The following is a 23,307-nucleotide window of genomic DNA, read 5'->3' as shown; positions in this document are numbered from 1 at the left end:
AAAGCATTTAACAGAAGTCCCAAAATTTACCTTATAAAAGCCACAAGGTGCATAGAAAAACCTTTAATTTAACCCTAAAGAGCCAGGTTATTTTGGCCCATCTCACAGCCGTTGTGCGGATACCCCTAAGAACTCGGCTGCACCACGCTGGATTTTTTTTTTTACTTCGCATGCACGTAAAGGCACTCCTTATCATTACAAATTTGAGGTTTGAAATCAATCATATATAAGGTTTTGTTGTTACGGTCATTAAGGTAAAGGTTAATGTATGCGTGCCAGCCTGCGTGCATTGAGCACCACAGGGGAAAAAGTATTTTGGCTGACCCGTCTCGGAAAAAGTGCGCTTCACAAGAACAGTGTAACATTCAATTTTCGCAAAATTAGCGTCAAAATGACGTACTGCAAAGAGTTGCTCATTCCGCCCTGGCTCTTCTAGGGTTAACCCCCCCCAAAAAAAACACCCGAAATTATTTTGGTTTGCCTAACCCCCCCCCACTGATTTCTTAATTTGGCCCCACCCCTCTTTCCACTCAGAGCTTGCTTCCAATCGAAAATCCTCCAGAAGATACTGTTAAGTGACCCTTAATAGGGAGCAGTTAAACCACGGTTAAACCCGTGACGCGAGGCCGGGGAATCTTCAGAAGGATTCTGAATAATTATGCATAGCATGGTCAGTCACCCAACCGATATGATTCAAGACATGCGATAAAAGGGGAACCCCTTCGTGTCTCTTTTGTGTTGGTTGAATCTTTTAATTCCTTTCAGATTTCCGAAGGGGGTGCAATAGGCAGAATAGCCTTAGGGCATACACAGCTTGTGCATCCCATGAGGGTCCCCCTTTACCGCACGTGTTCAGGTGTCACCCAAGTACCAAGGACTTTTCGCACGTGACTGCTGATTAGGAAATCGTCTGGTTTTTGGACTTCTAACACAGTCTCCGAACCAGGATATACTGCCAAGAACACGACTATTGCCATCGATGTTGGAACAGTGGATAACGGCATGTAACCGAACTAACGTTGTTTCTACTGTTTCGGCCAAATCATTCAAACCTGTCATTTCCTGTGCAGTGCGACGATGGCCCTCTGGGTGAAAAGGGGAACTCCACTTGTTTTCTGCATACTTTTGGCTTTGTTAGCGAAAGGTCTTGCCGCTGACAGAAAGGTACTAGTTTTTTAGGCCTTCCTGAACAGTAACTTACTCCCATGACTCGGTACCCATCATCATGATCATGCCCATGGTACCCACGGAACTGTCAGACCATGGAGGTAGAATTCTACCTCCATGGTCAGACTGTGGGGTCCGACGCGTCCCCCCAGAATTTCTGGGGGTAACTGCTCCGTAGGCCTTACTGGGGCCATCTTTTTGATGGTTCCATACACTGTGGCATTTTGAAAATTGCCCTGTAAACGTCAAATGATCGTACCAGATAAAACATCCGTTTGCGCTCGCTTAATAAGCAAATCTTCACCTGAAGACCCTTGTATTGAAATTCTGCCTATATCGAACTACTGGGTTCGAGTGTATTTTGTAGCATTTAACCTTTATTATTGTGAAAAAATGAGTTTTTTCTACCATCCTCGCCTCTCATCCCACAACGATCCGCACACATCTGCATTCTGTTGTAGCCGTACGTCACATGACAAAAACAGACACAGCATATTCGCGTAACAAACGTTTATGTTGCTTTGGATACCAGTCCTCATAAGATTATGTATAGAGACGTCTGAAAATCAGTGGTCGGGAAACCACACTAATCACATATCGGCTCAACCATTTTTCAATAAATAAATCCCAGAATTACATGGAAATAAGACACCTTATTAGTCTCACAACTTCGCAACTGTATCTTCACAAAATCTTATCACTCCCTGAAGTACATATATATTTCTCAACATTTTAAATGTGCGTAAACAGCTAGCTTGACAAAGCAGTGTGTATTGCGTGCCCTGACATAGCCGTCCCGTCCCCTTCCATTATAGGAATGAGGTCCCCAAATATACCTGTACAGTCCCCCATAACTGTGGCCTCCGCTGCACTCCCACATGAACGCAACGGACGACAAACCCCACAGTTTTGGGGGTACCCTTTGTCAACTCCTCCATCAATAGCAAGCCATGTGATGAGATATATGAAACACAGGCAACTTTTTTCTTTGAAATCTGCCAGGCTATCCACAGAGGAGTATACAAAGGGCCCTGGTTACTAAAGACTGGTCTTGCCTGAGAGATGCCACGAACTATTTCAATCCCCATTGAAAACATTCTAAAATGAGCGAAGTTCAGGGCTCAATAACATGCAGGTTGACATCACAGAAGTTTCTCAAACAAAATTTGAATTATTATTTTGACCTAAGTTTTTCCATTTCTTGTCAATGTTTTGGTTGATTAGCCAATTTTTCAATTAGGCCTATTCAAGCAAAACAAACTCATCCCTGCTCTGCCCTGCACTGAGGACCATTTTCCATCCATAATTTTATCAACTCTGCCCTCGAATGGAGGCCCTTAAACCAGGGAGTTGATTCTTGCCTACATTTTTACAATCCTTCCATTTTTTCGGCCAAACAGTTTGCTGTTGGGGGACACTTTTAATGGCAGTGAGCTAAGCTGAATTTGAATTAGTGCAATGCACCCCCACGAAGGGGCCGGACATGACGGCAGAAGGGAAAGTGATCTCATGGTTCTCCAACCCACAGAAGCAACTTGGCATTGCTTGCAGGGGAAAGATTTCCATACACAGACATAAACCCTGTGAGGCTGGTTTATAGCTGTACATGTATCTCTTTCTGATGGCTTCTTCGCCTTTTACTGGATAAAATTTGTGATGTCCAAACATGGAACTTTTACCTGACTGTCCATAAATGTAATTGCTTCCAGTGTCCAAAAATGGCAAAGATGCTAAGAAATGCACTGGATTTCGGAGAGGGGGGACAGCCTGGATTTGAGATCCACCACGGGCCGTTTCAATAATTTTTGTGTATCCCCAAACTTACCTTGTTATTGTTTCACATTGCAGGATATTGAATTGTCTTTTATGTGATTTGTAGCTCTCAGGCCCCCAAAACACTCACTGTATATGTATGTTTAGTTAGAGATTTGCTGTACCAAAAGCAGTTCCAGACAGGTTCAGAGTCCAATCTCCACTGCCATTGTAAAAAAAAAAAAAGAAGAATGGATTACTAAGTGGTAAGCAATGTGTCAACAACCCGAGAATGCTCCAAACAGCGTCAATAGATGTTTCATCACATTTAAAAGACTCTCACATCCTTTATTGTGTAAGAAACAGGGTGCATCCATGTCCAGATTCTCATAGGAACGTTTAAGGTTTTCACAAAAGTTGGAGGCCACCACCTGTCCATTCTTGATGGATCACATGTAAATACGATAGCGAGCAGCTGGACAGTAGCGTCATTTTCAACTTCAGTTGTATAACTTTTTTAACTTCAGTTGTATAAGTTATAGATTTGACGGTATTATTTCACCAGCTAAGCATCACATATAATGAGCAGTGCGACATTCCAGAATGCATGGGTTCCCACTTGGACAACCAGCCCAACTTGGTGCACGTCACCGGGACAGGAGACAATGACACGGTCCACTTCCTGTGGAGTTCCATTGGCACCCCCACATTCCTCTTGGCAAGAACGACCCACGAGGCTCAACTTGTCGTCAACTGGGCAGCCTTGCTTCAGGACACCACGACAGGCTCCATCTCATTCAAACCGGCTGACTCGGTGCTTTACTCGTCAGCTTTGATGTTTACCAAGGTATTTTTATCTGGAACTGATGTTTCAATCACCTGAATAAATTCCTGCCTACTGATTCCTTGTAGCAGCTATTTTGTGTCAAGAGCCATCTTCAACCTGTGCCAACTCAGATTGTGTAACCGTGCAAATAATGGAAGGGATTTGGATTGACTATTGATTTGAAATTTAAAGACTGCAAAACAGAATGCTCTGTTTTTTGTTTTTGTTTTTTTGTTTTTGCGGTACAGCTGCCCACGTATGGGGATGAGTAATTCATGTCACATGATCAGTTATCCACCAATCAGATGATGGGGTTTTACATATTCACTGCATTACGTTCTCTCTCAATAGTCCATGTGCATATCGGAACTTCATTGTTTTAAAGGACCAAATAGAATGAGCCTGTTCGTTATTTCTAGCAGCTCATGCACAACATGAAGCATGTTGCAGGGCACTGGAAACAAACAGTGGACCTCTAACATAACGATGTCACGCTGTGTTACAGGTGTGCTTTCCTGTGGCTGTGAGATGGGACATGACCCATTAAGCCCCCGTAGGAAAGTGCACGTGTTAACAAAGCATAACATCAGTATATTTCAGGTTTGTTTCAGTGAAGTACAGTACCTCCATACATGTATCAACAGGGTTGAGCTGTTGTGCTCTGAATTAATCTCAGCTGGTGGGATTTTTATCCTGTCTAGATTTGTTGTCTCATAGGAAAACCCGATTGACTCCTTAAGAGAAATTATTTCAACCAGTGGTGAACTCTTTGGAGAGTTTCACTGAAAGCTGGCAAAGTAACTGTGCTGTGTCCTTCATATTGACCAGAAAGGATTTAAAGACAGTTTATGATTCAGAGCCGCTTGATCATGTGAAAAGGCTGGTTTGTACTTAGCAGGAAAAAGGGTGTGAATACCAATTTTATGTCGCAGTGTAGTCATGGCAGTTCTAAGAAAGCGAAAATGAGTTCAACTTTAGTGAATGCCCAGTGCAAACTCTTGATATCATAGGTTTGCATTCGGTGGTAGATGCTTTTGCCTGCTAGTGTGTCTATGGGGGATTACAGAATAATACAAAGCCACTGTAAGGTACACTGCTATACCAACCAATTGGTTGTACTGAACATGCCCCTTGGCTGGGGCACAAATTTTCTGTGCACTTTTATGCAACACCGAAAATATGCTGTAGATAAACAAAACATATTTAGGAAAGATAATAATGACTCATGATCCAAGAAGCATCTTAATCCCGAAAGAAAAATGGTGAGCACTTAGCACAGTTGATGTCGTTTGTAGGTACAGTGGTCCTACTGTACCTACAAATGTGCAGGCATACGGGTACAAAACTCTGGCGTGTTACTGCTACAGAAGCAAGGCTTTTTACTTTAAAAACTCATCTATACAGAAATTCAGTCACAGATGCGCAGACAGATTAACGTTTGCAACTTGACTGACAGAACTCTTTGTTCAGTATTTTGCTAATTTTGGATCTTTTTCAACGATTGCCAACTTTTCATATGTTGCTGAGACTCAAGTACTATAGAATGGTTTCAGGCACATCTGTCATGGTTGTAAATAGGCAGTGGGAAACAGTGCAACCATGCTGCTTGTCACATGCAAGTTTTAGATTATGGTGCACAGAAAGCCCATAGGAAACTTTATTTTTGGTTTTTCATGTTTTTTCATTTTATATATTTTTTTGCATTGAAAGTGTTGGCCCAAAATCCTTATGTGGGCTAGAGCCAGGAACTGATCCATCGTTGTGTCAGTGACTGAAAATTGCCATATCTAACGACTGCTTTAGCAAGCATTTTGCATGAACCCTATTGTGTTTGTTACAGCAGCATTGCACAGTATATGAACACGAGCAAAATCTCTCCTTGGTTCCTTTCAGTTAATAGAGTACAATGACACAGAGGACGACGGCATGATGAAATCAAAAGATGTCCTGGTGCCGACTGTCCTGAACGGGCTGCAATGGCAAAACACCACCATCAATCAGACAGAGTTTAGTGCCATGTTCAACACTTCGCTGGGAGAGCTGGGAGATTATGGAACCATAGCCATGAAAGTGAGTCACACTGTACATGTATGCCCATGGTTAGCTCGGGGGATAAGCCTTTCCCAGTAACATTATTTTGAACCTCGTTTGAAGTGTTTATTATGTGTAACAATCGATTCTATTTTAGCATTTCAAGAGACAGTATGATCACACTTGTGGTTGAAATGTTCACATGCACTTGGACGGAAAATGCTCAATTACAATTTCTACCAAAGTGCCGATTCTTGGAAATCAATTATTTCGCTATAGCTGATGGGCTAGCACGTCCACTTCGTTGACTTAAACCTGAAAATAATTTTTGAAAATACAGTAGATAATCTGATTGTAGAAGAGGAACGATTGCCAGGAATACACTTATAGTCTGAGTGTATGTAAACTTTCAACCTGAGTAGTAAGGACTGATCTGATTAAGGTCCCAGGTTGTCAATTTACATAAACATTATTGGTAATGTGAAAAAGACTCATCCAATGAGATGCCATTTCTGTGATGACACCACATGCACCTGACAAGTCACAAGATTGTAGTTGTCAGAGATGAGTCATTTTCTTCTTGTTTATTTGGTGTTTTATCGATGGTTCTTGCTTGTTTCCGGTCATCAGTTGACGGCATTCAGCGACAGCGGTCGACTGACATCACTGCCACACCTTCCACACACAGAAAACAGCACTCAGCTAGATCTGACCATGCAGAATTTGACGTCGAATTATGTCAACACCCGCTTTGCTCTTGAGATGATGGTGGTTGGGAGCAGTAATGGGTCAGGCGGAGTGGAGCTGAAGCAAGATACAACCATTGACGACCAGTACACCCCTGGTACATTTTCAGTGAGTGGTGCCGACCTGTGTCAGCCCCTGTGTGTCAGTTGAGCCTATCAGTGGAACGACTATGCATCTCAGCGCATTTGAACATACCTGTATGAAATTTGCGCTCAATAAATGAACAGATTATTATTAATAAATTTTTATTTTTCCCCGTTATGGGAAAAAGGGCTTTGTGTAAGAATAGTACATTTGATTTTCACAGAACATCTGAAAGACATTACTGAAAAATGCCCTAAGGCTCGGCATAAGAAAACATGCACTGCAATGATGCAGAAGAAAATCCCCCCCAGCTCTTTGGGTTAAGCCCACCGCACATCTTTGCTGCTTCACTCTCCGTGGTCAAGGTGCACATACGTCTGTAAACTGCAATGACTTATGGAACTGTCTTCATTCATTGCCTCAACTGAGGATAGTGAATTGGCTGAATTGGAAAGATGTGCAGAGGGCTTTTATTCCAATTCATTTTTTTCCCCAAAAATTCAAGATTGTGATAAAAAGGAAACGTTTGTCTTAACTGAACTCTTGGCACTGTTTTTTACTTTCTGACAAGGTTTTAAATCTGAAACTGCCAGACTCACCAGAAGGAAGTTATCTACAGTGGAAGCCAGTTTCCTATGTCTTGACCGAGCGGACAATGGAGAATGCACGCCATGTGAGTCATTTCTGGTCAAACTTAGCCCAGCTTATACTCGAAACACTGGGCCAAGTTGATACAGTTGACCATGCAGAAATTTGCCGATGATAGAAAATACTTGCACTGTAAATTAATAGTCACTGGCCAAACTGTCGTGCAGTCATGGGCAGGTTTGGGTGTGAACTATAATTTGGACCACCATTCCATTGCTTTTAAACAATATGCACGTGCAATACAGCCACACTGGTATGGGCCTAGTTCAACTGTTTTGTTACCACTCGTTTCATAATCACTCACATTTCATTTTGCTATTGGCTGCAACTCTCCGGGTGTCTTCGCTGTTCATGGCATCTTCAACAATTATTTTCATGTGAATGATTCCTTTTGTATTGAAAATTATATTAAAGCTGTTGATAGCTGAATTTAACATTTTTTGGATCGGCACAGACATTTTCCAAGTAGTGTTTTCTGCCTGGCAACTCTGTGAAAGTAGGTTCTCAGTGTATGCTGGCCTTCTGAAATCATTTACAGTGGACCTTTTTTTTAATTTTACAAATAATCTTCATCTGTAGCATGGCTTCATTTAATTATTCAAGTTACCACTTTTTTTTTCTTGGTGGGGGGATTCGGTTTGGTGCGGTTTTTTTTTCATGAAGATGTTAGTAGTTGTCAGGAGGTCTCTGACTAATGCCTGCTCAAAGTTGCTTAGAAAGAGTTCGTTGCCAGCCTGGTGGAAGTACTCAGCGTAAGGGTTCAGATTATTTTCTTTAATAAAAGTTGTTAGTTTCCCTTGTTTTTGTTTTGTGAAAGGTGTATCAGTACAACCTGGACACAAAAAGGGACCAGATCAAGATGCCAAATGCCAGCATTGCTCATGCCTTCTTCTCTGCGGCTGAAATGGTGCAGGTCGGAGCCGTGAATATCTCCTTTGGAATCACCAAAGATGGTTTTTTTAAGAAAACCAACTACACTTCATGGTGAGGGGCCGATGCTGTAAACCTTTTTCCATTAAAAAAAATTGAGTTTAAGTTTTCTTTTTGGGGGGTTATCCTTTTTTTCTCTTCACTCTGACTTTAAATATGGATTGATGTAAAATATGGGTTGATGTAAAAATGTGTTAAAAATTTATTATAAAATGTTTTTTGGAAATGTTCTTGCCTGGTAGTGTTGGCCTTCTGTTTTTCATACAGCAAGTTGCTTGCAAAACTTTACAAGAAATAGGCATGAATATTGACATCTTGATGCATCCCCTACGAGTGGGAACAAGAGAGGGCGTATTTTTACGCAGCAAAGACAATCCTTTGTTGGGATCTCGCTCAGTGCTTGTGCAGTTTCGTGTGCGTTTGGTGCCAGACATCCTGAGCACTTGCTACCAATTTTTGTTTGAATATATGATCTTTGCATGTGTGCGAGGCACCTGTGAAGCTCAGTTGAAAGAACTACCCACCAGCCTTTCTCCTCTTTGCCGGTGAGGGCGCACTTCTACATGCATGTATCATAACATATGTCTTTTATTGTCATAAATTCAACCCGTTTTTGAACCTGTAGGGGGGGTTTACAGCTGCTAAACACACAAACAGCAGCAACTGACTGACTTTTTTGAGCTTGGCATCAAAATTGTGAAATGCCTTCCATGCCAGTGATTAGAATATCCACAGCAGCATGAGATTCCAGTGAGCCGGCCAGCCCTGCCTGGCAGATCGGCGTGCTGGGTTGAAGAGTGATAAAGGGTCCATTCATAAATACCACAGACAGTCTTCCCTCCCCAACAGTGTGCAACTTAACCATGTAACATTTGATAATGCCCGCTGAGAAGTGATAATGCCCGCTGCATACGTCACACGCTGGCAATCTGGATTCGAGACAGTTTCATTGATTCTGACTGGTCATCAGTCTGCGTGCCTGTGGCTCGTCACACGTCCGCCAAGTCCATACGCATGTAGGGAGATTCTTTTGGACAACTATAAGGGCCTTTTTGTTCCACACAGATCTCGATCATTTATCCTTATGCTGGTTCACACCATCCATTAAGCGAGTTTTTGTGTCAGTAAACCTACGACAGCTCACTGATCATGATTTAGATCTGTGTGAAACAAACACGGCCTCAAATAAAATGGATGGGGGTGTTTAAAAAAATGGAAGTAAAATTCTGCAACAAAATCATTGGAAATCTGTCATTCATTGATTTCTTTTGACTCTCTGACTAAAAAGGAATTTATGGAAGGTATGTGCATCTGGAATTTCCGTCATCTTTTGTCAATGGGCCAGGGTTCCAGCTGCCATTCACCATTCTCGCCAGTTGGCGAATAATTATAAGTTTGGCTATTATTCCGTTGACGTGGCGAGAAAAATTGGCGATTATTTTGCAAATTTAGACAAACCTTACCACTTGTTCGTCACCGAAATGTAGAGTGGTATTAACTTCCAACTTTCACGAACAGTTCCCATTCACATTCGCTGTCCAGTGGTGAAAATGCTTACGCAAAGCTCAATGCATTAAACAAAGCTGCTCTGGTTCCCGCCGGCTGTACCCATGCAAAAGAATGAGTGATGGAAATGTAGCAACCAGAACCACTCTATACATGTACTGTACATTCTGGTCAATTACTCTACATGAGCCATACACGCATATCGCATGCAACCCTAAAGCTGGTGGTCGAAAAAGCATTGATGTTGCAAGAGGTCTTCTGCAAGTTAATTCACAGAACTTGGCCACTTATTTGTGTATGTATTTTCTGTATTCATGAGTTTAATTTGAGGTTGTTTTGCTTGTACTTGAAGCAAGCGTGTTTCAACAAATTTCCTGCCGTAGCACAAGGTTTATCGCCCGCTCGTCTGGATGCATCAACCCCCTTACCATGTGATACACGGATATTATTTGCTAGTTTTCCATCGTTATTGCCTGAGTAACACTGTGTAAATTGTCCGTAATCCTTGTGGATTATCGACTATAGAAATTTTTACACAGATTAACACAGGTGTTCATCACTTTTTAAATAATTTGGGAAGCTGTCGTCCCCATTCATGCCATTCAATCAGCACAAAAAAAATTCCCCCCAAACAAAATTTCTGACCTACCGACCAATTGTGTAATCGGAAGCACAACTATTTATGTGGCCAAATAAAAGACTGCGTGTATGCAGTGGGCCTTAGTAAACCATAATAATCCTTGATTCTGAGAAATCTTGGGCAAGTGTTGATCCAATTTGGGCAAACAAATTTATGGCATGGCCTATCCTATTGGGCAAGCCAAAAACAGTACCAGCATAACGTGTGAAATATGAGATGTATTCCAACAAACGTTGGAAACATGAGATGTACAGGATGTAGTTTTTATCAAATGTTATTCTGTTTATAATAATTAATCTATTTGAAAAGCAGTTCACACAAACTGAAATGAATCAGAGTGAATAACATGTTTTTCGTTATCTCTATTTTTAAACAAATTTGGCTGCCAAAATACATAATGTTGGCACATAAATTTGTAGAATGGCTATAAAATCAAACATTTGGCTACAACTTTGGCTATTAATTGAAGTCTTCCAGCTGGAACCCTGAGTGGGCCCTTATAGTAAGCAATAACTGAGTGCTTTCTGGGTAAGTAACCTTATTTCCACAAGCTCTTGAAAAGTTCTGAGTGTGTGGGGCTGAATAAATAATTTACATTAAAGGAATGAAAGACCAAATCCACCACAGTTCTTAAGTTTGTTGTTTTTTTCCTTCTTGTTGCCAGGTCAGCTTCCTTTGGTTACGGAAAGCCACCTGAAGAGTACATGACCCTGACTGTCTACATCGTCATATCGGTAGGCCTGGGTCTTCCTCTGATCATCGTAGTGTTTGGTGGAACAGGCGTCTGCATCTCCAAGCACAGGCAAAAGAAGAGGAACAGGTCACTCCTGACCAACTAGGCTGAGATAGGTTATGCTTCAGTGAGCCAGAAAGGTAAGGTCGTTCGGGTACAAAGTGCACACATGAGTTTGTGTAGAGCTGCACCGATAGGACAGATTGTCCCACATGTGCCCCTGGTCCCAAAGAACCACGGACGCACTTCAATTTAGTAAGCACCATCGATATATTGATATATCAATATTATTAATATGGGGTTGATATCGATATCATCAATGTTAGTCACAGTATATTTGGTAACATCGAGATATCAAAAATATCGGATTTTGGATAAATATCGAAAATATCGAAATTTAGAGAACATCGCAATTGAAAAATGTATGGAATATATCGCTACTGAGGAACGAACTGTATTAAAAAATATGAAAGTGCATGGTCACATTACCGTCATTTTTCGATAAGCCACGGCTCACGTTGGTTCTCACACTGAGTAAAAATCGTCCTCGTAGCTTATACTGTGGGCGGCTTATACGGCGACGTTTGAAGAATAAATTCAGTCACCTATCTCAGTCTGGCAATCAATAATTCGCATACACTTTGCCTCGAAAATATCAAAAAATGTATCCCCAAAAAAAGAGAATTATATGCCAACCAAGCGTACGTAGAGTAGCACCACGTGCTGATGATATCGCTATGTACGGCAGCGTGTATCCCATCCCATGTAGGCAACGCACGCAATACGGACGCTAGAACATGTCACCAAAGTGAATTGGATCACTCCATTACCGTATAGGGTGCCGTTGTACCCTTAAAACAATTTACCAGCAATTCACTCCTACTATAATACCTTGAAAATTAAAATGAATAAATGAATAAAATTCGATATATCGATAATATCGCTATAAAAAAAAAAGATAAATCGGTATTGTCCAAAATACGATATTGGCAGTGCCTACAGTTTAGGCAAGAACTGTTGGAATACCGAACTGGCTCATCGGAATAGGGCAACTCCATACAGAAGTGGAAATCAGTCATACTGTTACTGGCCTTATTTTTATATATAAACAAAGACCCCTTTTTCAAAAATGAATAGGAAAATAAGAGGTAATGATATTACTTGTTCTGTCCACTTTCATGTTCTGAATTTTTTCTGTAATTAAAAATGTTAATGAAGTTGGTAATCGTGCAACCAATTTCCACGTTACCTTGGCATTGGCCATTGTTTTTATTTGTTCTGAGAGTACGGCAGAAATGTAGTGAAAGAAAGGAACTATTTTGTATTAAAACTGAACCACAGAACTTTGAAGTACTGTGAAGCACATGTCATTAAACTGAGCCCTTTCTTGAGTTACCGACTGAGATATGACAGTAGTGACTTGTCCACAAAGATTTATTGAAGTGTTGTGTAAATGGAATCGATGCATTTTTCATACTTGTGCAATGGTAAGAATAAATTTCATTCACTCGCAGATGGAGTGTTGCATTGAACATTTCATGTGTCACTGCGTAAAAAGCTTTTCTTACACTCATGAAATTTTGTTATTGGCGTTATGTCAGTGGAAAGCAGAAATGTAAGTTCCAGCTGGGCTGGGCTGCTATATACATGTATCTTGGTGGTTCCTTCATCTTTGAGTGACGTCAAGCACGTCCCATTTCCCTTGACAGTTGACTTTGGAAGATAGGACCTACTTTCTTGCCTTCCATGGTCCCCTTTAGTTCATGGAAGCTTATTGGTACTCCATAACCACGCCATATGTGCTTACACATACCTATGGTGTACATCCCTAACCCTAAACTTGCATAAGAATACAGTGGCACACTGAAGATTTCATCTAGGTAGGGTGCTCAAAAATTTCCAAAAAGTCCCCTTCTCCAACAGAAAAAAAAATTTTGGAGGGGGCTGAGATGTGTTATGTCCTGGAACACCACCACAGTAAAACAGCTTTTTGACCAAACGGTGTAAAATTGCTAACGGCCAATGCAGCACCTTGTGCCCAAATTGACAAAGCGATCCCTATTCAATGTCTTCTTCACGGAGTGAAAGATGTAAATAACAGTACTTTCCTGGGTTAAAGTTAAAAATGTTTAACATACATGAGAAAACATAAAATGCAGTGTGCTGCAAGTGGAAACAAGAAATATTTGTGATACTTGCATTTATTAAACACTTTATCCTACTTAGTGACTCTGCTTACTGTACAACATTTTATTCTGCACTACTCAGGCAAGGCCACCTGTTTACTTTGTAAGATATCAATGGTTTTCAATTACCACGCCATCTCATTGCAAGGACGATTACATTACAGGTTCATTTCAGAGCTGTTAGGTTCTTAAATGCCAAGCTTATAGAGTAGCCTGTGGCGTGAGATTGGATATAATTTAGCCAAAATCAAGGCAGTTAAAATTTATTTAATATATATTAAAAATGGTAGTCAAATACACCAAGCACAACATTTAAGTGTGTTATTTTTGTGAAGATCAGATCCACCTGAAATGAAGAAAATATCAGAGATAAATTGGAATTTTACTTTTGCACTTTGTCTTCAGCTTTACACAAGTCACAACTTCACAAAAAGTCACCAATTGTACTGCCATTGTTTGTATACAGAGAGATCATTCTTAATCATGATCATACAATACAACTAATCTACTTGCCCTAGTCCCCCCTCTCTGGGGCCTATCCAGGTTTGGACGGGATGGGGAGCAAAATTGAATTTTTTTTGCAACCGTCCAATTTTTTCATCAGTAAAAGAATCCTCATGACCCATCACTACATCCAACAAGATGGCAGTGCTATTTCTCAATATTTGTGATTTCAATTCCAAAAAAGACAAAATGGCAACTTGTCCCTTTTTTCTCCCCTGCTTGATACCCCTCTACCCACCAACCCCTCATCCGTCTGCCCCTACAGGAACCTATATCAAAGTTTTGTATTTACATTGTCACATTTAACAGAGGAACGGCTAGTAAGACAATGCATGTTTACATGTTATATAATAGTCTACATTTGTACATCTACTTAAATGTTTACATCGGAACACGTTTCTTATTTCTAATTTACATGTAGAGGTGTCCACGAAGTGCACATTTTTTTTTAAGAAAACAATTTTACAATATTTATTGTCTAGATTTAAGGATAGTAATATGTTACCCGTCACGACAAAATGAGAGTGAAGTCGCATCCCGCTCCTTCCTATTTTGAGGGTTCGAAGTCCGATTGAAGTTGAGGTCAGTTTAGGGGTTTTGTAATATTTGGAAAGAGTAACCCGTCTCCTATTTAATTCCAAATATTTCACAGGATCTCATATTTACAATGTCATTTTCTCGGCAATTCGACGATAGCATTATTTGGAACAAAAACGCTGCTCATCTTGTGGTGTGACAGGTGACATATCTTTAGAATTCTAACATCTTTTCTTCAAATGAATCAACAGATGGACCTTCATTATGAACCATCATCAAAGTATTTTTTTCCAATTTTCATGACCCTTGAAGTAACCTCAGAAACAGTTTTGATTTGATTTGTACATTACCATGGTCCAGCCAGTCCTGCTGTTTCTATGCTTAAATTGAATTAAGAACATTTAATGAACATTAGGACATTAAATGATAGCATTGTAATTTCACTTATCGCATGTCGAATTGGGTGCCTGGTCAAATAGTTGTCAAACAGGCTAAAGAACGTGCTATATCCTATTACTTCCTGTTTTCACAACTTTCACCTTGGGATGATTTTTGGGTTTTGTTTGTAACATTTAGTTTAATGAATCATTTCGGTCGAAGAAATATAATTGTATGCTATCACAACGCAGTGTTTAATTTATACTGATCTGATAAATTGATTTCATTTATTGCGTGAAAAATTTAAGGCCTACTATAACGGGAGTTTTTACTGTCATATGGAAACTTCCACATTGAAGAAGTTGAAATAAAAAAGAAGTTGGAACGACGAAGTGAAATTTCATGGTGTTTGAAATCGATGTCTGTTTGCTTGCATGTATGGGATTTCTTAGGGGGCTGGAGTGGATTGGTGCAACGTGCGCTGTAGTTTGTGGACTGTTTTCTTGAGTTGTCTATTGAAATAGCACCTAGAAAAGCCTTTATCAGTTTGTTTTATGAGGAGTTCGTCGTGTAATTAAGAGAAAATTTAAAATACATTTCCGTTTGTTATCAACAGCACACCCTAAAAGCTCTAGTACATTATACAGTCAAGTTTCAATGTATTTCTTTGGTAAAAAAAGTTCGAAGATTAAATCTTACAGCTTTCACAATGTTGTCATTTCCCGACAAATTATCTCAGGATGTTATCATCCAACTTTTAGGATGTCGCCATCCCATGATTAATTATCTCAGGATGTCGTGTATCCAACTTTTAAGTTGTCATCCCGTGAAAAAAAATGTCAGGATCTCATCAAGTCGTATGGCACTTCCAGAGCTCCGTAGAATCGCACAAAAGGGACGCCCTAATTTGTGCAGGCTGTTGCCATGCAACTGTCCAATTTCCAATAGTGAGCTCCGTTGCTGAGCAAGACATACGGCACCTGTACACCACCTGATTACTTGTCATTAAAGGTGCACTCTTTAAAGCCCTGTATCTCCTGAAGTACATGTTCTATCAGGTTGAAACTTTGCAGATAACTTGAAAGAGAGCTGTTACATATGAAAAAAGACTTGATGTGATTATGCCTTAGTTGTTAAAATGTACAAAAGAATGCGGAAAAGCCCTCTGTTCTGTTGGCAAACAGACAGATAACCTCTCGTTTTTGTTTTTGTTTTTTTCTTCTCCTGTCTGGGTTTTTTTTTTTTTTTTTTTGGCACGCTTCCGTAAAAATCGTCAGCTGCCGTTGGACGTTATAAAAGTGTTAGCCACACAGACTTTGGATGAAGCTGACCCGCTCATTGATGCAGGCGATGCAACACTGAATGGGGCTCTTGGTTTGGGTAACGGAGAAGGTGTGGTTCAGTAGGCAGAAGCTTTGGGTCGAATAACCTCGAGTTAGGCTGATGGCAGAACACTGAAGGGTTCTAGTGAACCTTGTGGCAGGACGCTCACATATGGTGTACCTCCAACGAGAACAATCAGTTCCAATCCACCGCATTCCAGATTTAGCCAGTGCCACACATCGATCATCAGGCCCACTGGATGTGTCGAATGTGTAGAACCCTTCAGGGCCAGTGAGATTCTGGAAACACGTCAGTGTGTTGTTAGGTAATTTGGCCATACAGCCCAGCCACAAACTTCTCTCAAGATTCGGCCAAGTTTCTCTAAACAGCCCATAGAGGAAATCATTCTCAGCCTTTGAGTTAGGAACGGCCAAGTTGCCGTTCATCCTTTGGCACGTCTCTTGTGCTTCAGCCATTCCCAGCTGAGTGTCTATGACGGCCATCCAACAGGACTGACAGTTGGGTATCCAGCCCAATGGACATCTCGGTAGAGTGTTTAGTGAGTGGATTCTAGCTGCTCCAAGCAACAGGACAAACAGTTTGCACAACACCATCATTTGAGCTCAATTTGTGTGCCGCTTTGTTTCTTGTGGTGCTTCCTTGCGTTCTACAGACCTTTCATGTGTTTTTCTTACTTGTTTCGACTCAAAGCAGATTTCCAATTGCGCGGTGAAGGATATTTCAAACCGAACTGTGGATTGCATCTGAGCTGCGTGCTGAATTTTACTTCTGTGAAAGAAGTGACAGCAAGGCCAGTAATTTCAACGATCCCGGCACACGATCGATTGTGACCAGAGGAACACAAATGTTGTGGCTATTTCCAGTTATGATAACAAGCGACCGGCTCTTGCCTGCTCATTTTGAACTTTATTAAAACACCGTGGACATGGAGGACGCGTGGAAATATGTATATATATTAATGGAGAATTGTCATAAATTCAGCAATGTTGTTTTCACATGCTACGTGTTTTGCACGGAGCACAAATTACACCCTGACCAGCCAACATACAGTCTGAGAGGCTGGAAAATCAAAACCATACAGCTTCATTCTTCCAGTTAAACACGATTGAAACCCTAGTTAGCACAAACTATGAAGTAGCAGAAACTGACCCAATTGGCAAATCTCAACATAGTATAGTCAGCAATAGTGGAAGCTGGAATTCAGCACTATATAAGCCACGGACTCGACCAAGAAAGGGCGCAATTTTCAGAGTTGAAGATTCGAGCCACTCGACCAGGACTCGAAGCTGACTCGAGTCGCTATTTTTGTGACTCATGATATGATTTGTAACTATCAATTTTGACTTGTGACTTGACTTGTGCTTACGAATATGACTTTTGACTTGACTTGGACTGGCTTATTTTGACTTGTTACCAACACAAGTCAAAAGCGTTTCAATCGAACCATTAACGTTTTTCATTAGGCCTATCAACCAGCTTAAGACTTAGGTCGCTCGTGGCTTCTATTTTTGTCTTGTCTGCACAAGGCCACATTGTGTCCTGAAATCACACATGGCGCGGCTTAACTTGTACTTTAACAAAAAGACTTGTGATTTGCTCGTGTTTGGACCAATAGAGGGATCCCAATTTAGCGTCGACCTGCGCACTTCCGCGTTTGAAAACGAGGCTGTATGTGTCAGCTTCAATTCGATCAGACGATTGAAAGTAAGGAGACAAGACGCAAATATGGAATTCCATATCTGCCGTCTCCCGTCACATGTTGCTTTTTGTTGTGTCCCAAGTCTGCCATATACCACTTCCAAACATGCCATTTTCCGTCGTGCGTCGCCCGTCGTGCGTCGTCCGTCATCATGAAAGTGTGTGGGGGGTCGACTGCATAGCTCATCCCCACCCCTAAAGGGGGGGTTATATCCCGCATTCCCGGGATTAACGCCCACGACTCAGGTTATATAGACCTATTACTGGAATTATACCCTTTCCATCTTTCATCCAAACTGCATTTTCCACCCTTTATCCGTTCTTACGCATGTTTTCGGGCAAATCTGAAAAATTTTGCCGTGTCTTGAAAGTTGCAGGCCGGTACCTTTGCCCAAAATTGGTTGCGCGGGCCAATCACGATTGCATGCTGTCGAATCAGTTTCTGCTGTCTGAGAACTTCATGGCACATGGACTGGATAGTTTGAACAATGAAAATGAAAAGAAAGCTGAAAATAAGAGATGAGAGCAAGTAACTGGACTGCCAGCTTGTATTTCAGAAAGTGTGGGACAAAACGGGGTTCTCCAAATTTTGCTTTTGGAGGTGATTGTCTCTGGAGATATTATATCTTCAAAATTCATCGGTTAAGCCACTAAAAACTGATAAAAACTGATGCCGAACTTTGAAACGTGTCTTGAACAACTGGCAAACTTGTATTTTCGTAATTATTGAAGGGAATTTATCACTGCTGTCTATGAGAGAATTTAACATTGCGCATTTTCCTCTTATCAACAGAACACCCCGCAAAATTTCCAGTACACCATAAAGTCATGTTTTATGTATTCCATTTGAAATGAAGTTCAGATATTAACTATTAATCGTTAATGCAATACGTTCCGCTCCAAACATCTTTTAGGTTATTAGATATTGATGTCAAGGGTGCAAAATTTTAAATTGCATTTGTTAAAGCCGAATGAAACCGCAAAAATTAGGCTACTCCATGCGATTTTCCCTGCAACTTTAGACATTTGAAATGTTTAATGTACCATCTACGTTAATGGGTGCATTATCAGACCGGCACTGATAGACAGTAAAGGTACAATTCAAGTGCTGGTACGCTTATCCTAACTGACAGCCAGTGAAGGCAACTCTCTACAAGGACACATTTTGCTACATGAGTACAAAGATTGCCAGAAAGGCATTACAGTAGGCCCCTACGCTTCAGTTTTTTCTTCTTAATTCGATCATAACATTCAAATAAAGTGTTCTCAATAGCCACTGCCGTTTATCATTTGAAGAGAAAATAGAAAATTTATACCTGGGCTTTGAGGTCCTGATTACACGATGCTGACCATAAAATGGTAGACTACTGTCTGATTCTTGTTACTTGTTTCATTTTTATTTATGCAAGTATCCGTAAAATATTCTTCGGTGACTAAAATGTGCCGTGTCTGACGAGTACAGCATATAGCAGTGGTAGTGGCAATGGGGCTGCATAAAGGTTGCAGGATTTGATGCCCCTTTTTAAAAAAAAAAAGATCGCGGGGAGCATACCCTGCCCCCTGCGCCCGCCATTTAGCAATAAATAGGTTGGAAAGTATTCCAATCAAAATTTTCCAGTGCAGCTCACATAGTGTGAATTTGAAAATACAGGGACAAAAAATACTACTTTCAGTCCCGCAAGGCAAAACAGTGAAAAACTCACTCTCAATAAGACTGAATCGCTCATAAATTCACTCTAAAAGAGTGAAAGCCACTCTTGAGAGTAAAACACCACCCTTAAAAGAGTGAAATCACCCTAAAAGAGTGAAAATCACCTTAACAGAGAAGCCATATAACTCGAACGAGAGTTGTCCTTTCTACGGCTCCTTGAAAAAGCAGAAAGTTCACTCTATGTAGACTAGGTTTCACTCCTTTTAGAGTGGTTTTCACTCATTTGGACTGGATTTCTGATGAGGGACTCACTCTTTTTTAGAGTATTTTTACTCTTTTCTATTGGCGAGAGTGGGCTGCAGCTGGAAAGGGCTCAAGTGCAAAAACCCAGATTGTCAAGAACTTTAATCCTAAACATCCGAATTCCTTCAATTTAAAGGCATATTTACATACACCCTTAGGGATCAGTCAAACAGGAATACCCTTCCTGTCGTCCATTAGGCTGCATTCTTTCCAGAAAAAAAACATGTCAAACAGGACAGATGAAAAAAAATCTCAGGACCCACTGCATTGCTTCAACCGTTTTCTCACCTTGTTCTACAGAGCCACAATTTCTAACAATGATGGAAAAACAGTAATTGGGTTCGTGATCAAGTCATGGAGCGACATTTGAAAATACTCGCGCTGGCAAACAGGATTGAAAATATAAGTAAAATTTCACCCAATTTTTAGCAAACTTTAGAGGTACTTCGTTGAATAAAACCAAGTTCTGGCTACCAATAACTTCAATAATCTTCATTACTTGTTCAATTCAACGCGAACTTACTTCATTTCATAGTATCTACAGTCCTCTTCTAGGTTCAACTTCAAGTACTTGCCTTGGTCAACCTGGCCGATGGTGGCATTATTTAGTTGACACGTCTGCTTCGACAGATTGAAGGAGTGGCACTTGGGATCTTTGATGCAGGCAATGCAACACCGCACAGGGTTCTTGGTCTGGGTAACGGAGAAGGTGTGGTTCAGTAGGCAGCAGCTTCGGGTGTGGCCAGCGTGATCGATGCTAATGGCAGAACACTTAAGGGTCCTGGTGAGACTTGTGGCAGGACGCTCACATATGGTGTACCTCCAACGATAACAATTAACTCCAATCCACCGCATTCCAGATTTAGCCAGTACCACACATCGCTTATCAGGCCTACTGGATGTGTCGAATTTGTAGAACCCTTCAGGGCCGGTGAGATTCTGAAAACACGTCAGTGTGTTGTTAGGTAATTTGGCCATACAGCCCAGCCACAAATGTCTCTTCCTATTCGGCCACGTTTTTTTGAAAAGTTGACTGAGGAAATCATTTTCAGCCTTTGAGTTAGGAACAGCCAAGTTGCCGTTCCTCTGTTGGCACACCTTTTGGGCTTCAGTCAATCCAAGCTTTGCGTCTCTAACGGCCTTCCAACAGGACTGACCACCAGGTATCCAGCCAAATGAACATCTGGCTAGGATGTCTAGTGACTGGATTCCGGCTACTCCAAGCAAAAGGACGAAGAGTTTGCAAAGCACCATCTTTTCATCTGAAAATTATGTGCCGTTCTGTTTCTTATAGTACTTCTCGTATGTCTCAAAGATCTTTCGTATACTTTTAGGCCTAAAGTTGTCTCGACTCGGAGGTGGTTTCGAATTGCACAATGAAGAAATAATACAGGCACCATAAATCACGAGCGAGCTGAGTGAACAGAACTTTACTTCTGTGAAAGACCGTGCCGGCGAGGCCGGTGATTTCAGCGATCCCGAGAACAATCAAATAGTCGCTCTTGACTGGAGGAATACGCCGTCTCGCAGCTGTTTCCAATAATGCGTGACAAAAGCGATCGACTCCTGCCTCGTTATTATTTCAACGTTTATAATGTCTCATAGGCCTAATTACACCTGGCCTTTACGGAAATTGGAAAACTCATGACAACTCCTGAACGGGAAGGACAGACGAGAGTAGGACAGATTTTCACTGCAATCTTGTTCCCATTTATACCTTCGAAGCACAAAAGCATATCGGGCCGATACACTGAGCAAAAACCCTGACACGCTGAAGATCCCCGATACGCTTCTGTTTTCCTGGGGAATGCGAATATTAAGTTTAAGAACCGTTGCAATCAGAGGTTTGAAAAAAGAATTCTTCAAAAACACCGACTAAATGTTACCAGAATATCGGCAAAATGCACTCGAAATGGAACGAAACTTCCACAACGCGACATAGTGCACGCGTCGCACACACGCACAAGTTTTCATAGGACAGCAGCTATAGCTCTTCGGAGACATCACGTACGCCCGGCATGCACAATACTGGTTCCCGCCGCTCGCTGACAAATTGATATCAAGATTAGACGGGTTAGGAGCCCGAGACTACAGCTCCGGATCGATTCGGTGCACAGCCGCAATGGCATGCTGGCAGCTTGCCCGAACCTTTCAAATAGTGTCCCCTTGAAAGCTATCGAAGTAAGCTACAACTAACTAACTTGTCAAAAACTTGGGTTCCTCTCTCTGCAGTTTCTTCTATTGCATTTATATCGATGGTTATTTTGACATGCTTTGTCGTGGTTTACGAGGACGCTTTTTTGGTAAGACCGTGGCACACGGGTCTCGGTGGTCGGTGGTACGAGTACTGAAGTGTGACGTCACTCTGAACCAGAAAGTGCAGTGCACAAGAATGGATTTCATTGGTATTATGGCAAACATGAAGATGGAGGATCTCTCGCATGAGTTGAATGTAGAAGTCCAGAGCTGACCCAGCGTCTTTTGGAAACTGACATCCATTTTCACCAATCATGTACAACACATGTCATAAACATCTTTGTCACATGGAATGTTCTTTCTCGATGTACATTCGTCTTGACAGGCTAGAATGTCGACGGTTCATCAGACATCGGACACAGGTAGTCAATGAGGCCGTGGCAATTCTGGCATGTAGTACATAACATCAGGACGACCACTTGGTGAATGGGCATTTCTTGATGGAGGGATGAAGTGTCGATTCTACGTCGTGACTATATCAAGATCACCCTGCAGTAACATACCAAATACGAGTAAATCAAAAGTTAAGATATTAACACAATCGTTATCACAGCCAATCTATATTTGCAAAACGACAAACCAAATTCAGTTGCGCAGTATAGCCCGTGTAGACTCACTGTTGACAAGATCTGTTAGCTTTTGAATATGTTTGAGGTACGGTGCAACCCCCAAAACGAAGGATAATGTTCAGGTTGATGTTCGCTCGATAAATAGTTCCAATATCTCTAACTTATGCTGGGTCCTATACCTGAATAAGACTCAGGAAACAGAAACGCATCAAATTCACATCCAGGAAGTATCCGCCGAATTGGCCATCGTCCAGCATCTGGCGGAAGGAGCGCATCCAATAGTCTGTGCATTCCCTCCTGAGGAGTGACCACAAATACCCAATACGCTGATTGGCGGTACTAATTGTTCCTTCTAAGTAGCTGAGATCGCCTGCCATGGCGTCATTGTCCTCCATTCGCATGAATCTCTGCACGCACATACACGTTTTCAGCACCAGCATTACCGCGTACCATTCGTGGACATCCGCTTCGAGATTTTACTGCTGCTGTGAAGTAGCCGCCAATCATCTTGGGTCGGAGTTAGTACGATACGCATTCAACCACAAAATTGTCCTCGAGAATCCATCCGCACACAAGTTGATGCACACTCCGTATCTTTTGAGTTTGTCATAACTGTCCAAATGTCACAGGTAGTTGGGACCCTTTGATGAGTAATATCGGCGAAGCAATCTTCTCCTTCTTCTTTGCGCATTCCCCTCTGGGTCCAACACAGCCAAAATGACACGGACATCCTCCTTTCTGCATTGCAGGTTACGTAGTACGCATTTCTCATACATCCACCTATACCCGTGCAATTTTCCCAAAGTTTGTATCTGTG

The 23,307-nt window shown here is 41.4% G+C and overlaps 3 protein-coding genes across 3 annotated transcripts; 1 reads left to right on the top strand and 2 right to left on the bottom strand.

Moving 5' to 3' along the window:
- Nucleotides 1-955: 955 nt before the first annotated feature.
- On the top strand, nucleotides 956-15,067 carry glmp (glycosylated lysosomal membrane protein). Its single transcript, XM_022240180.2, has 7 exons — nucleotides 956-1,164; nucleotides 3,485-3,766; nucleotides 5,639-5,815; nucleotides 6,407-6,631; nucleotides 7,179-7,280; nucleotides 8,073-8,239; nucleotides 10,996-15,067. The coding sequence occupies exons 1-7, from the start codon at nucleotides 1,078-1,080 to the stop codon at nucleotides 11,168-11,170; spliced, it is 1,215 nt and encodes a 404-aa protein (XP_022095872.2). The 5' UTR covers nucleotides 956-1,077; the 3' UTR covers nucleotides 11,171-15,067.
- An 864-nt stretch (nucleotides 15,068-15,931) lies between these two features.
- Nucleotides 15,932-16,889, bottom strand: LOC147799073 (C-type lectin domain family 9 member A-like). Its single transcript, XM_087137011.1, has one exon. It carries the CDS (start codon nucleotides 16,607-16,609, stop codon nucleotides 15,971-15,973), a length of 639 nt encoding a protein of 212 aa, XP_086993137.1. The 5' UTR covers nucleotides 16,610-16,889; the 3' UTR covers nucleotides 15,932-15,970.
- Nucleotides 16,890-17,717: 828 nt separating this feature from the next.
- Nucleotides 17,718-22,918, bottom strand: LOC147799072 (C-type lectin lectoxin-Phi2-like). Its single transcript, XM_087137500.1, has 2 exons — nucleotides 22,670-22,918; nucleotides 17,718-22,410 (listed from the first exon to the last, which is right to left on the bottom strand). The coding sequence occupies exon 2, from the start codon at nucleotides 20,917-20,919 to the stop codon at nucleotides 20,185-20,187; it is 735 nt and encodes a 244-aa protein (XP_086993626.1). The 5' UTR covers nucleotides 20,920-22,410; nucleotides 22,670-22,918; the 3' UTR covers nucleotides 17,718-20,184.
- Between the last annotated feature and the right edge of the window lie 389 nt (nucleotides 22,919-23,307).

The sequence above is a fragment of the Acanthaster planci genome, linkage group LG05 (assembly GCF_054643075.1).
Source record: "Acanthaster planci isolate LZ-2023a linkage group LG05, COTS_SCS, whole genome shotgun sequence".
Taxonomy (NCBI): Eukaryota; Metazoa; Echinodermata; class Asteroidea; order Valvatida; family Acanthasteridae; genus Acanthaster; species Acanthaster planci.
Note: the sequence above shows the minus strand (reverse complement) of the source record. Positions and strands in the feature narration are given on the sequence as shown.

Bases quoted from the DNA above. Each gene is read 5' to 3' on its own strand.
- glmp (XM_022240180.2), top strand. From the start codon at position 1,078: ATGGCCCTCTGGGTGAAAAGGGGAACTCCACTTGTTTTCTGCATACTT. The intron at 3,767-5,638 runs GTATTTTTATCT...GGTTCCTTTCAG, and splicing joins CAGCTTTGATGTTTACCAAG to TTAATAGAGTACAATGACAC. The intron at 6,632-7,178 runs GTGAGTGGTGCC...CTTTCTGACAAG, and splicing joins ACACCCCTGGTACATTTTCA to GTTTTAAATCTGAAACTGCC.
- LOC147799073 (XM_087137011.1), bottom strand. From the start codon at position 16,609: ATGATGGTGTTGTGCAAACTGTTTGTCCTGTTGCTTGGAGCAGCTAGA.
- LOC147799072 (XM_087137500.1), bottom strand. From the start codon at position 20,919: ATGGTGCTTTGCAAACTCTTCGTCCTTTTGCTTGGAGTAGCCGGAATC.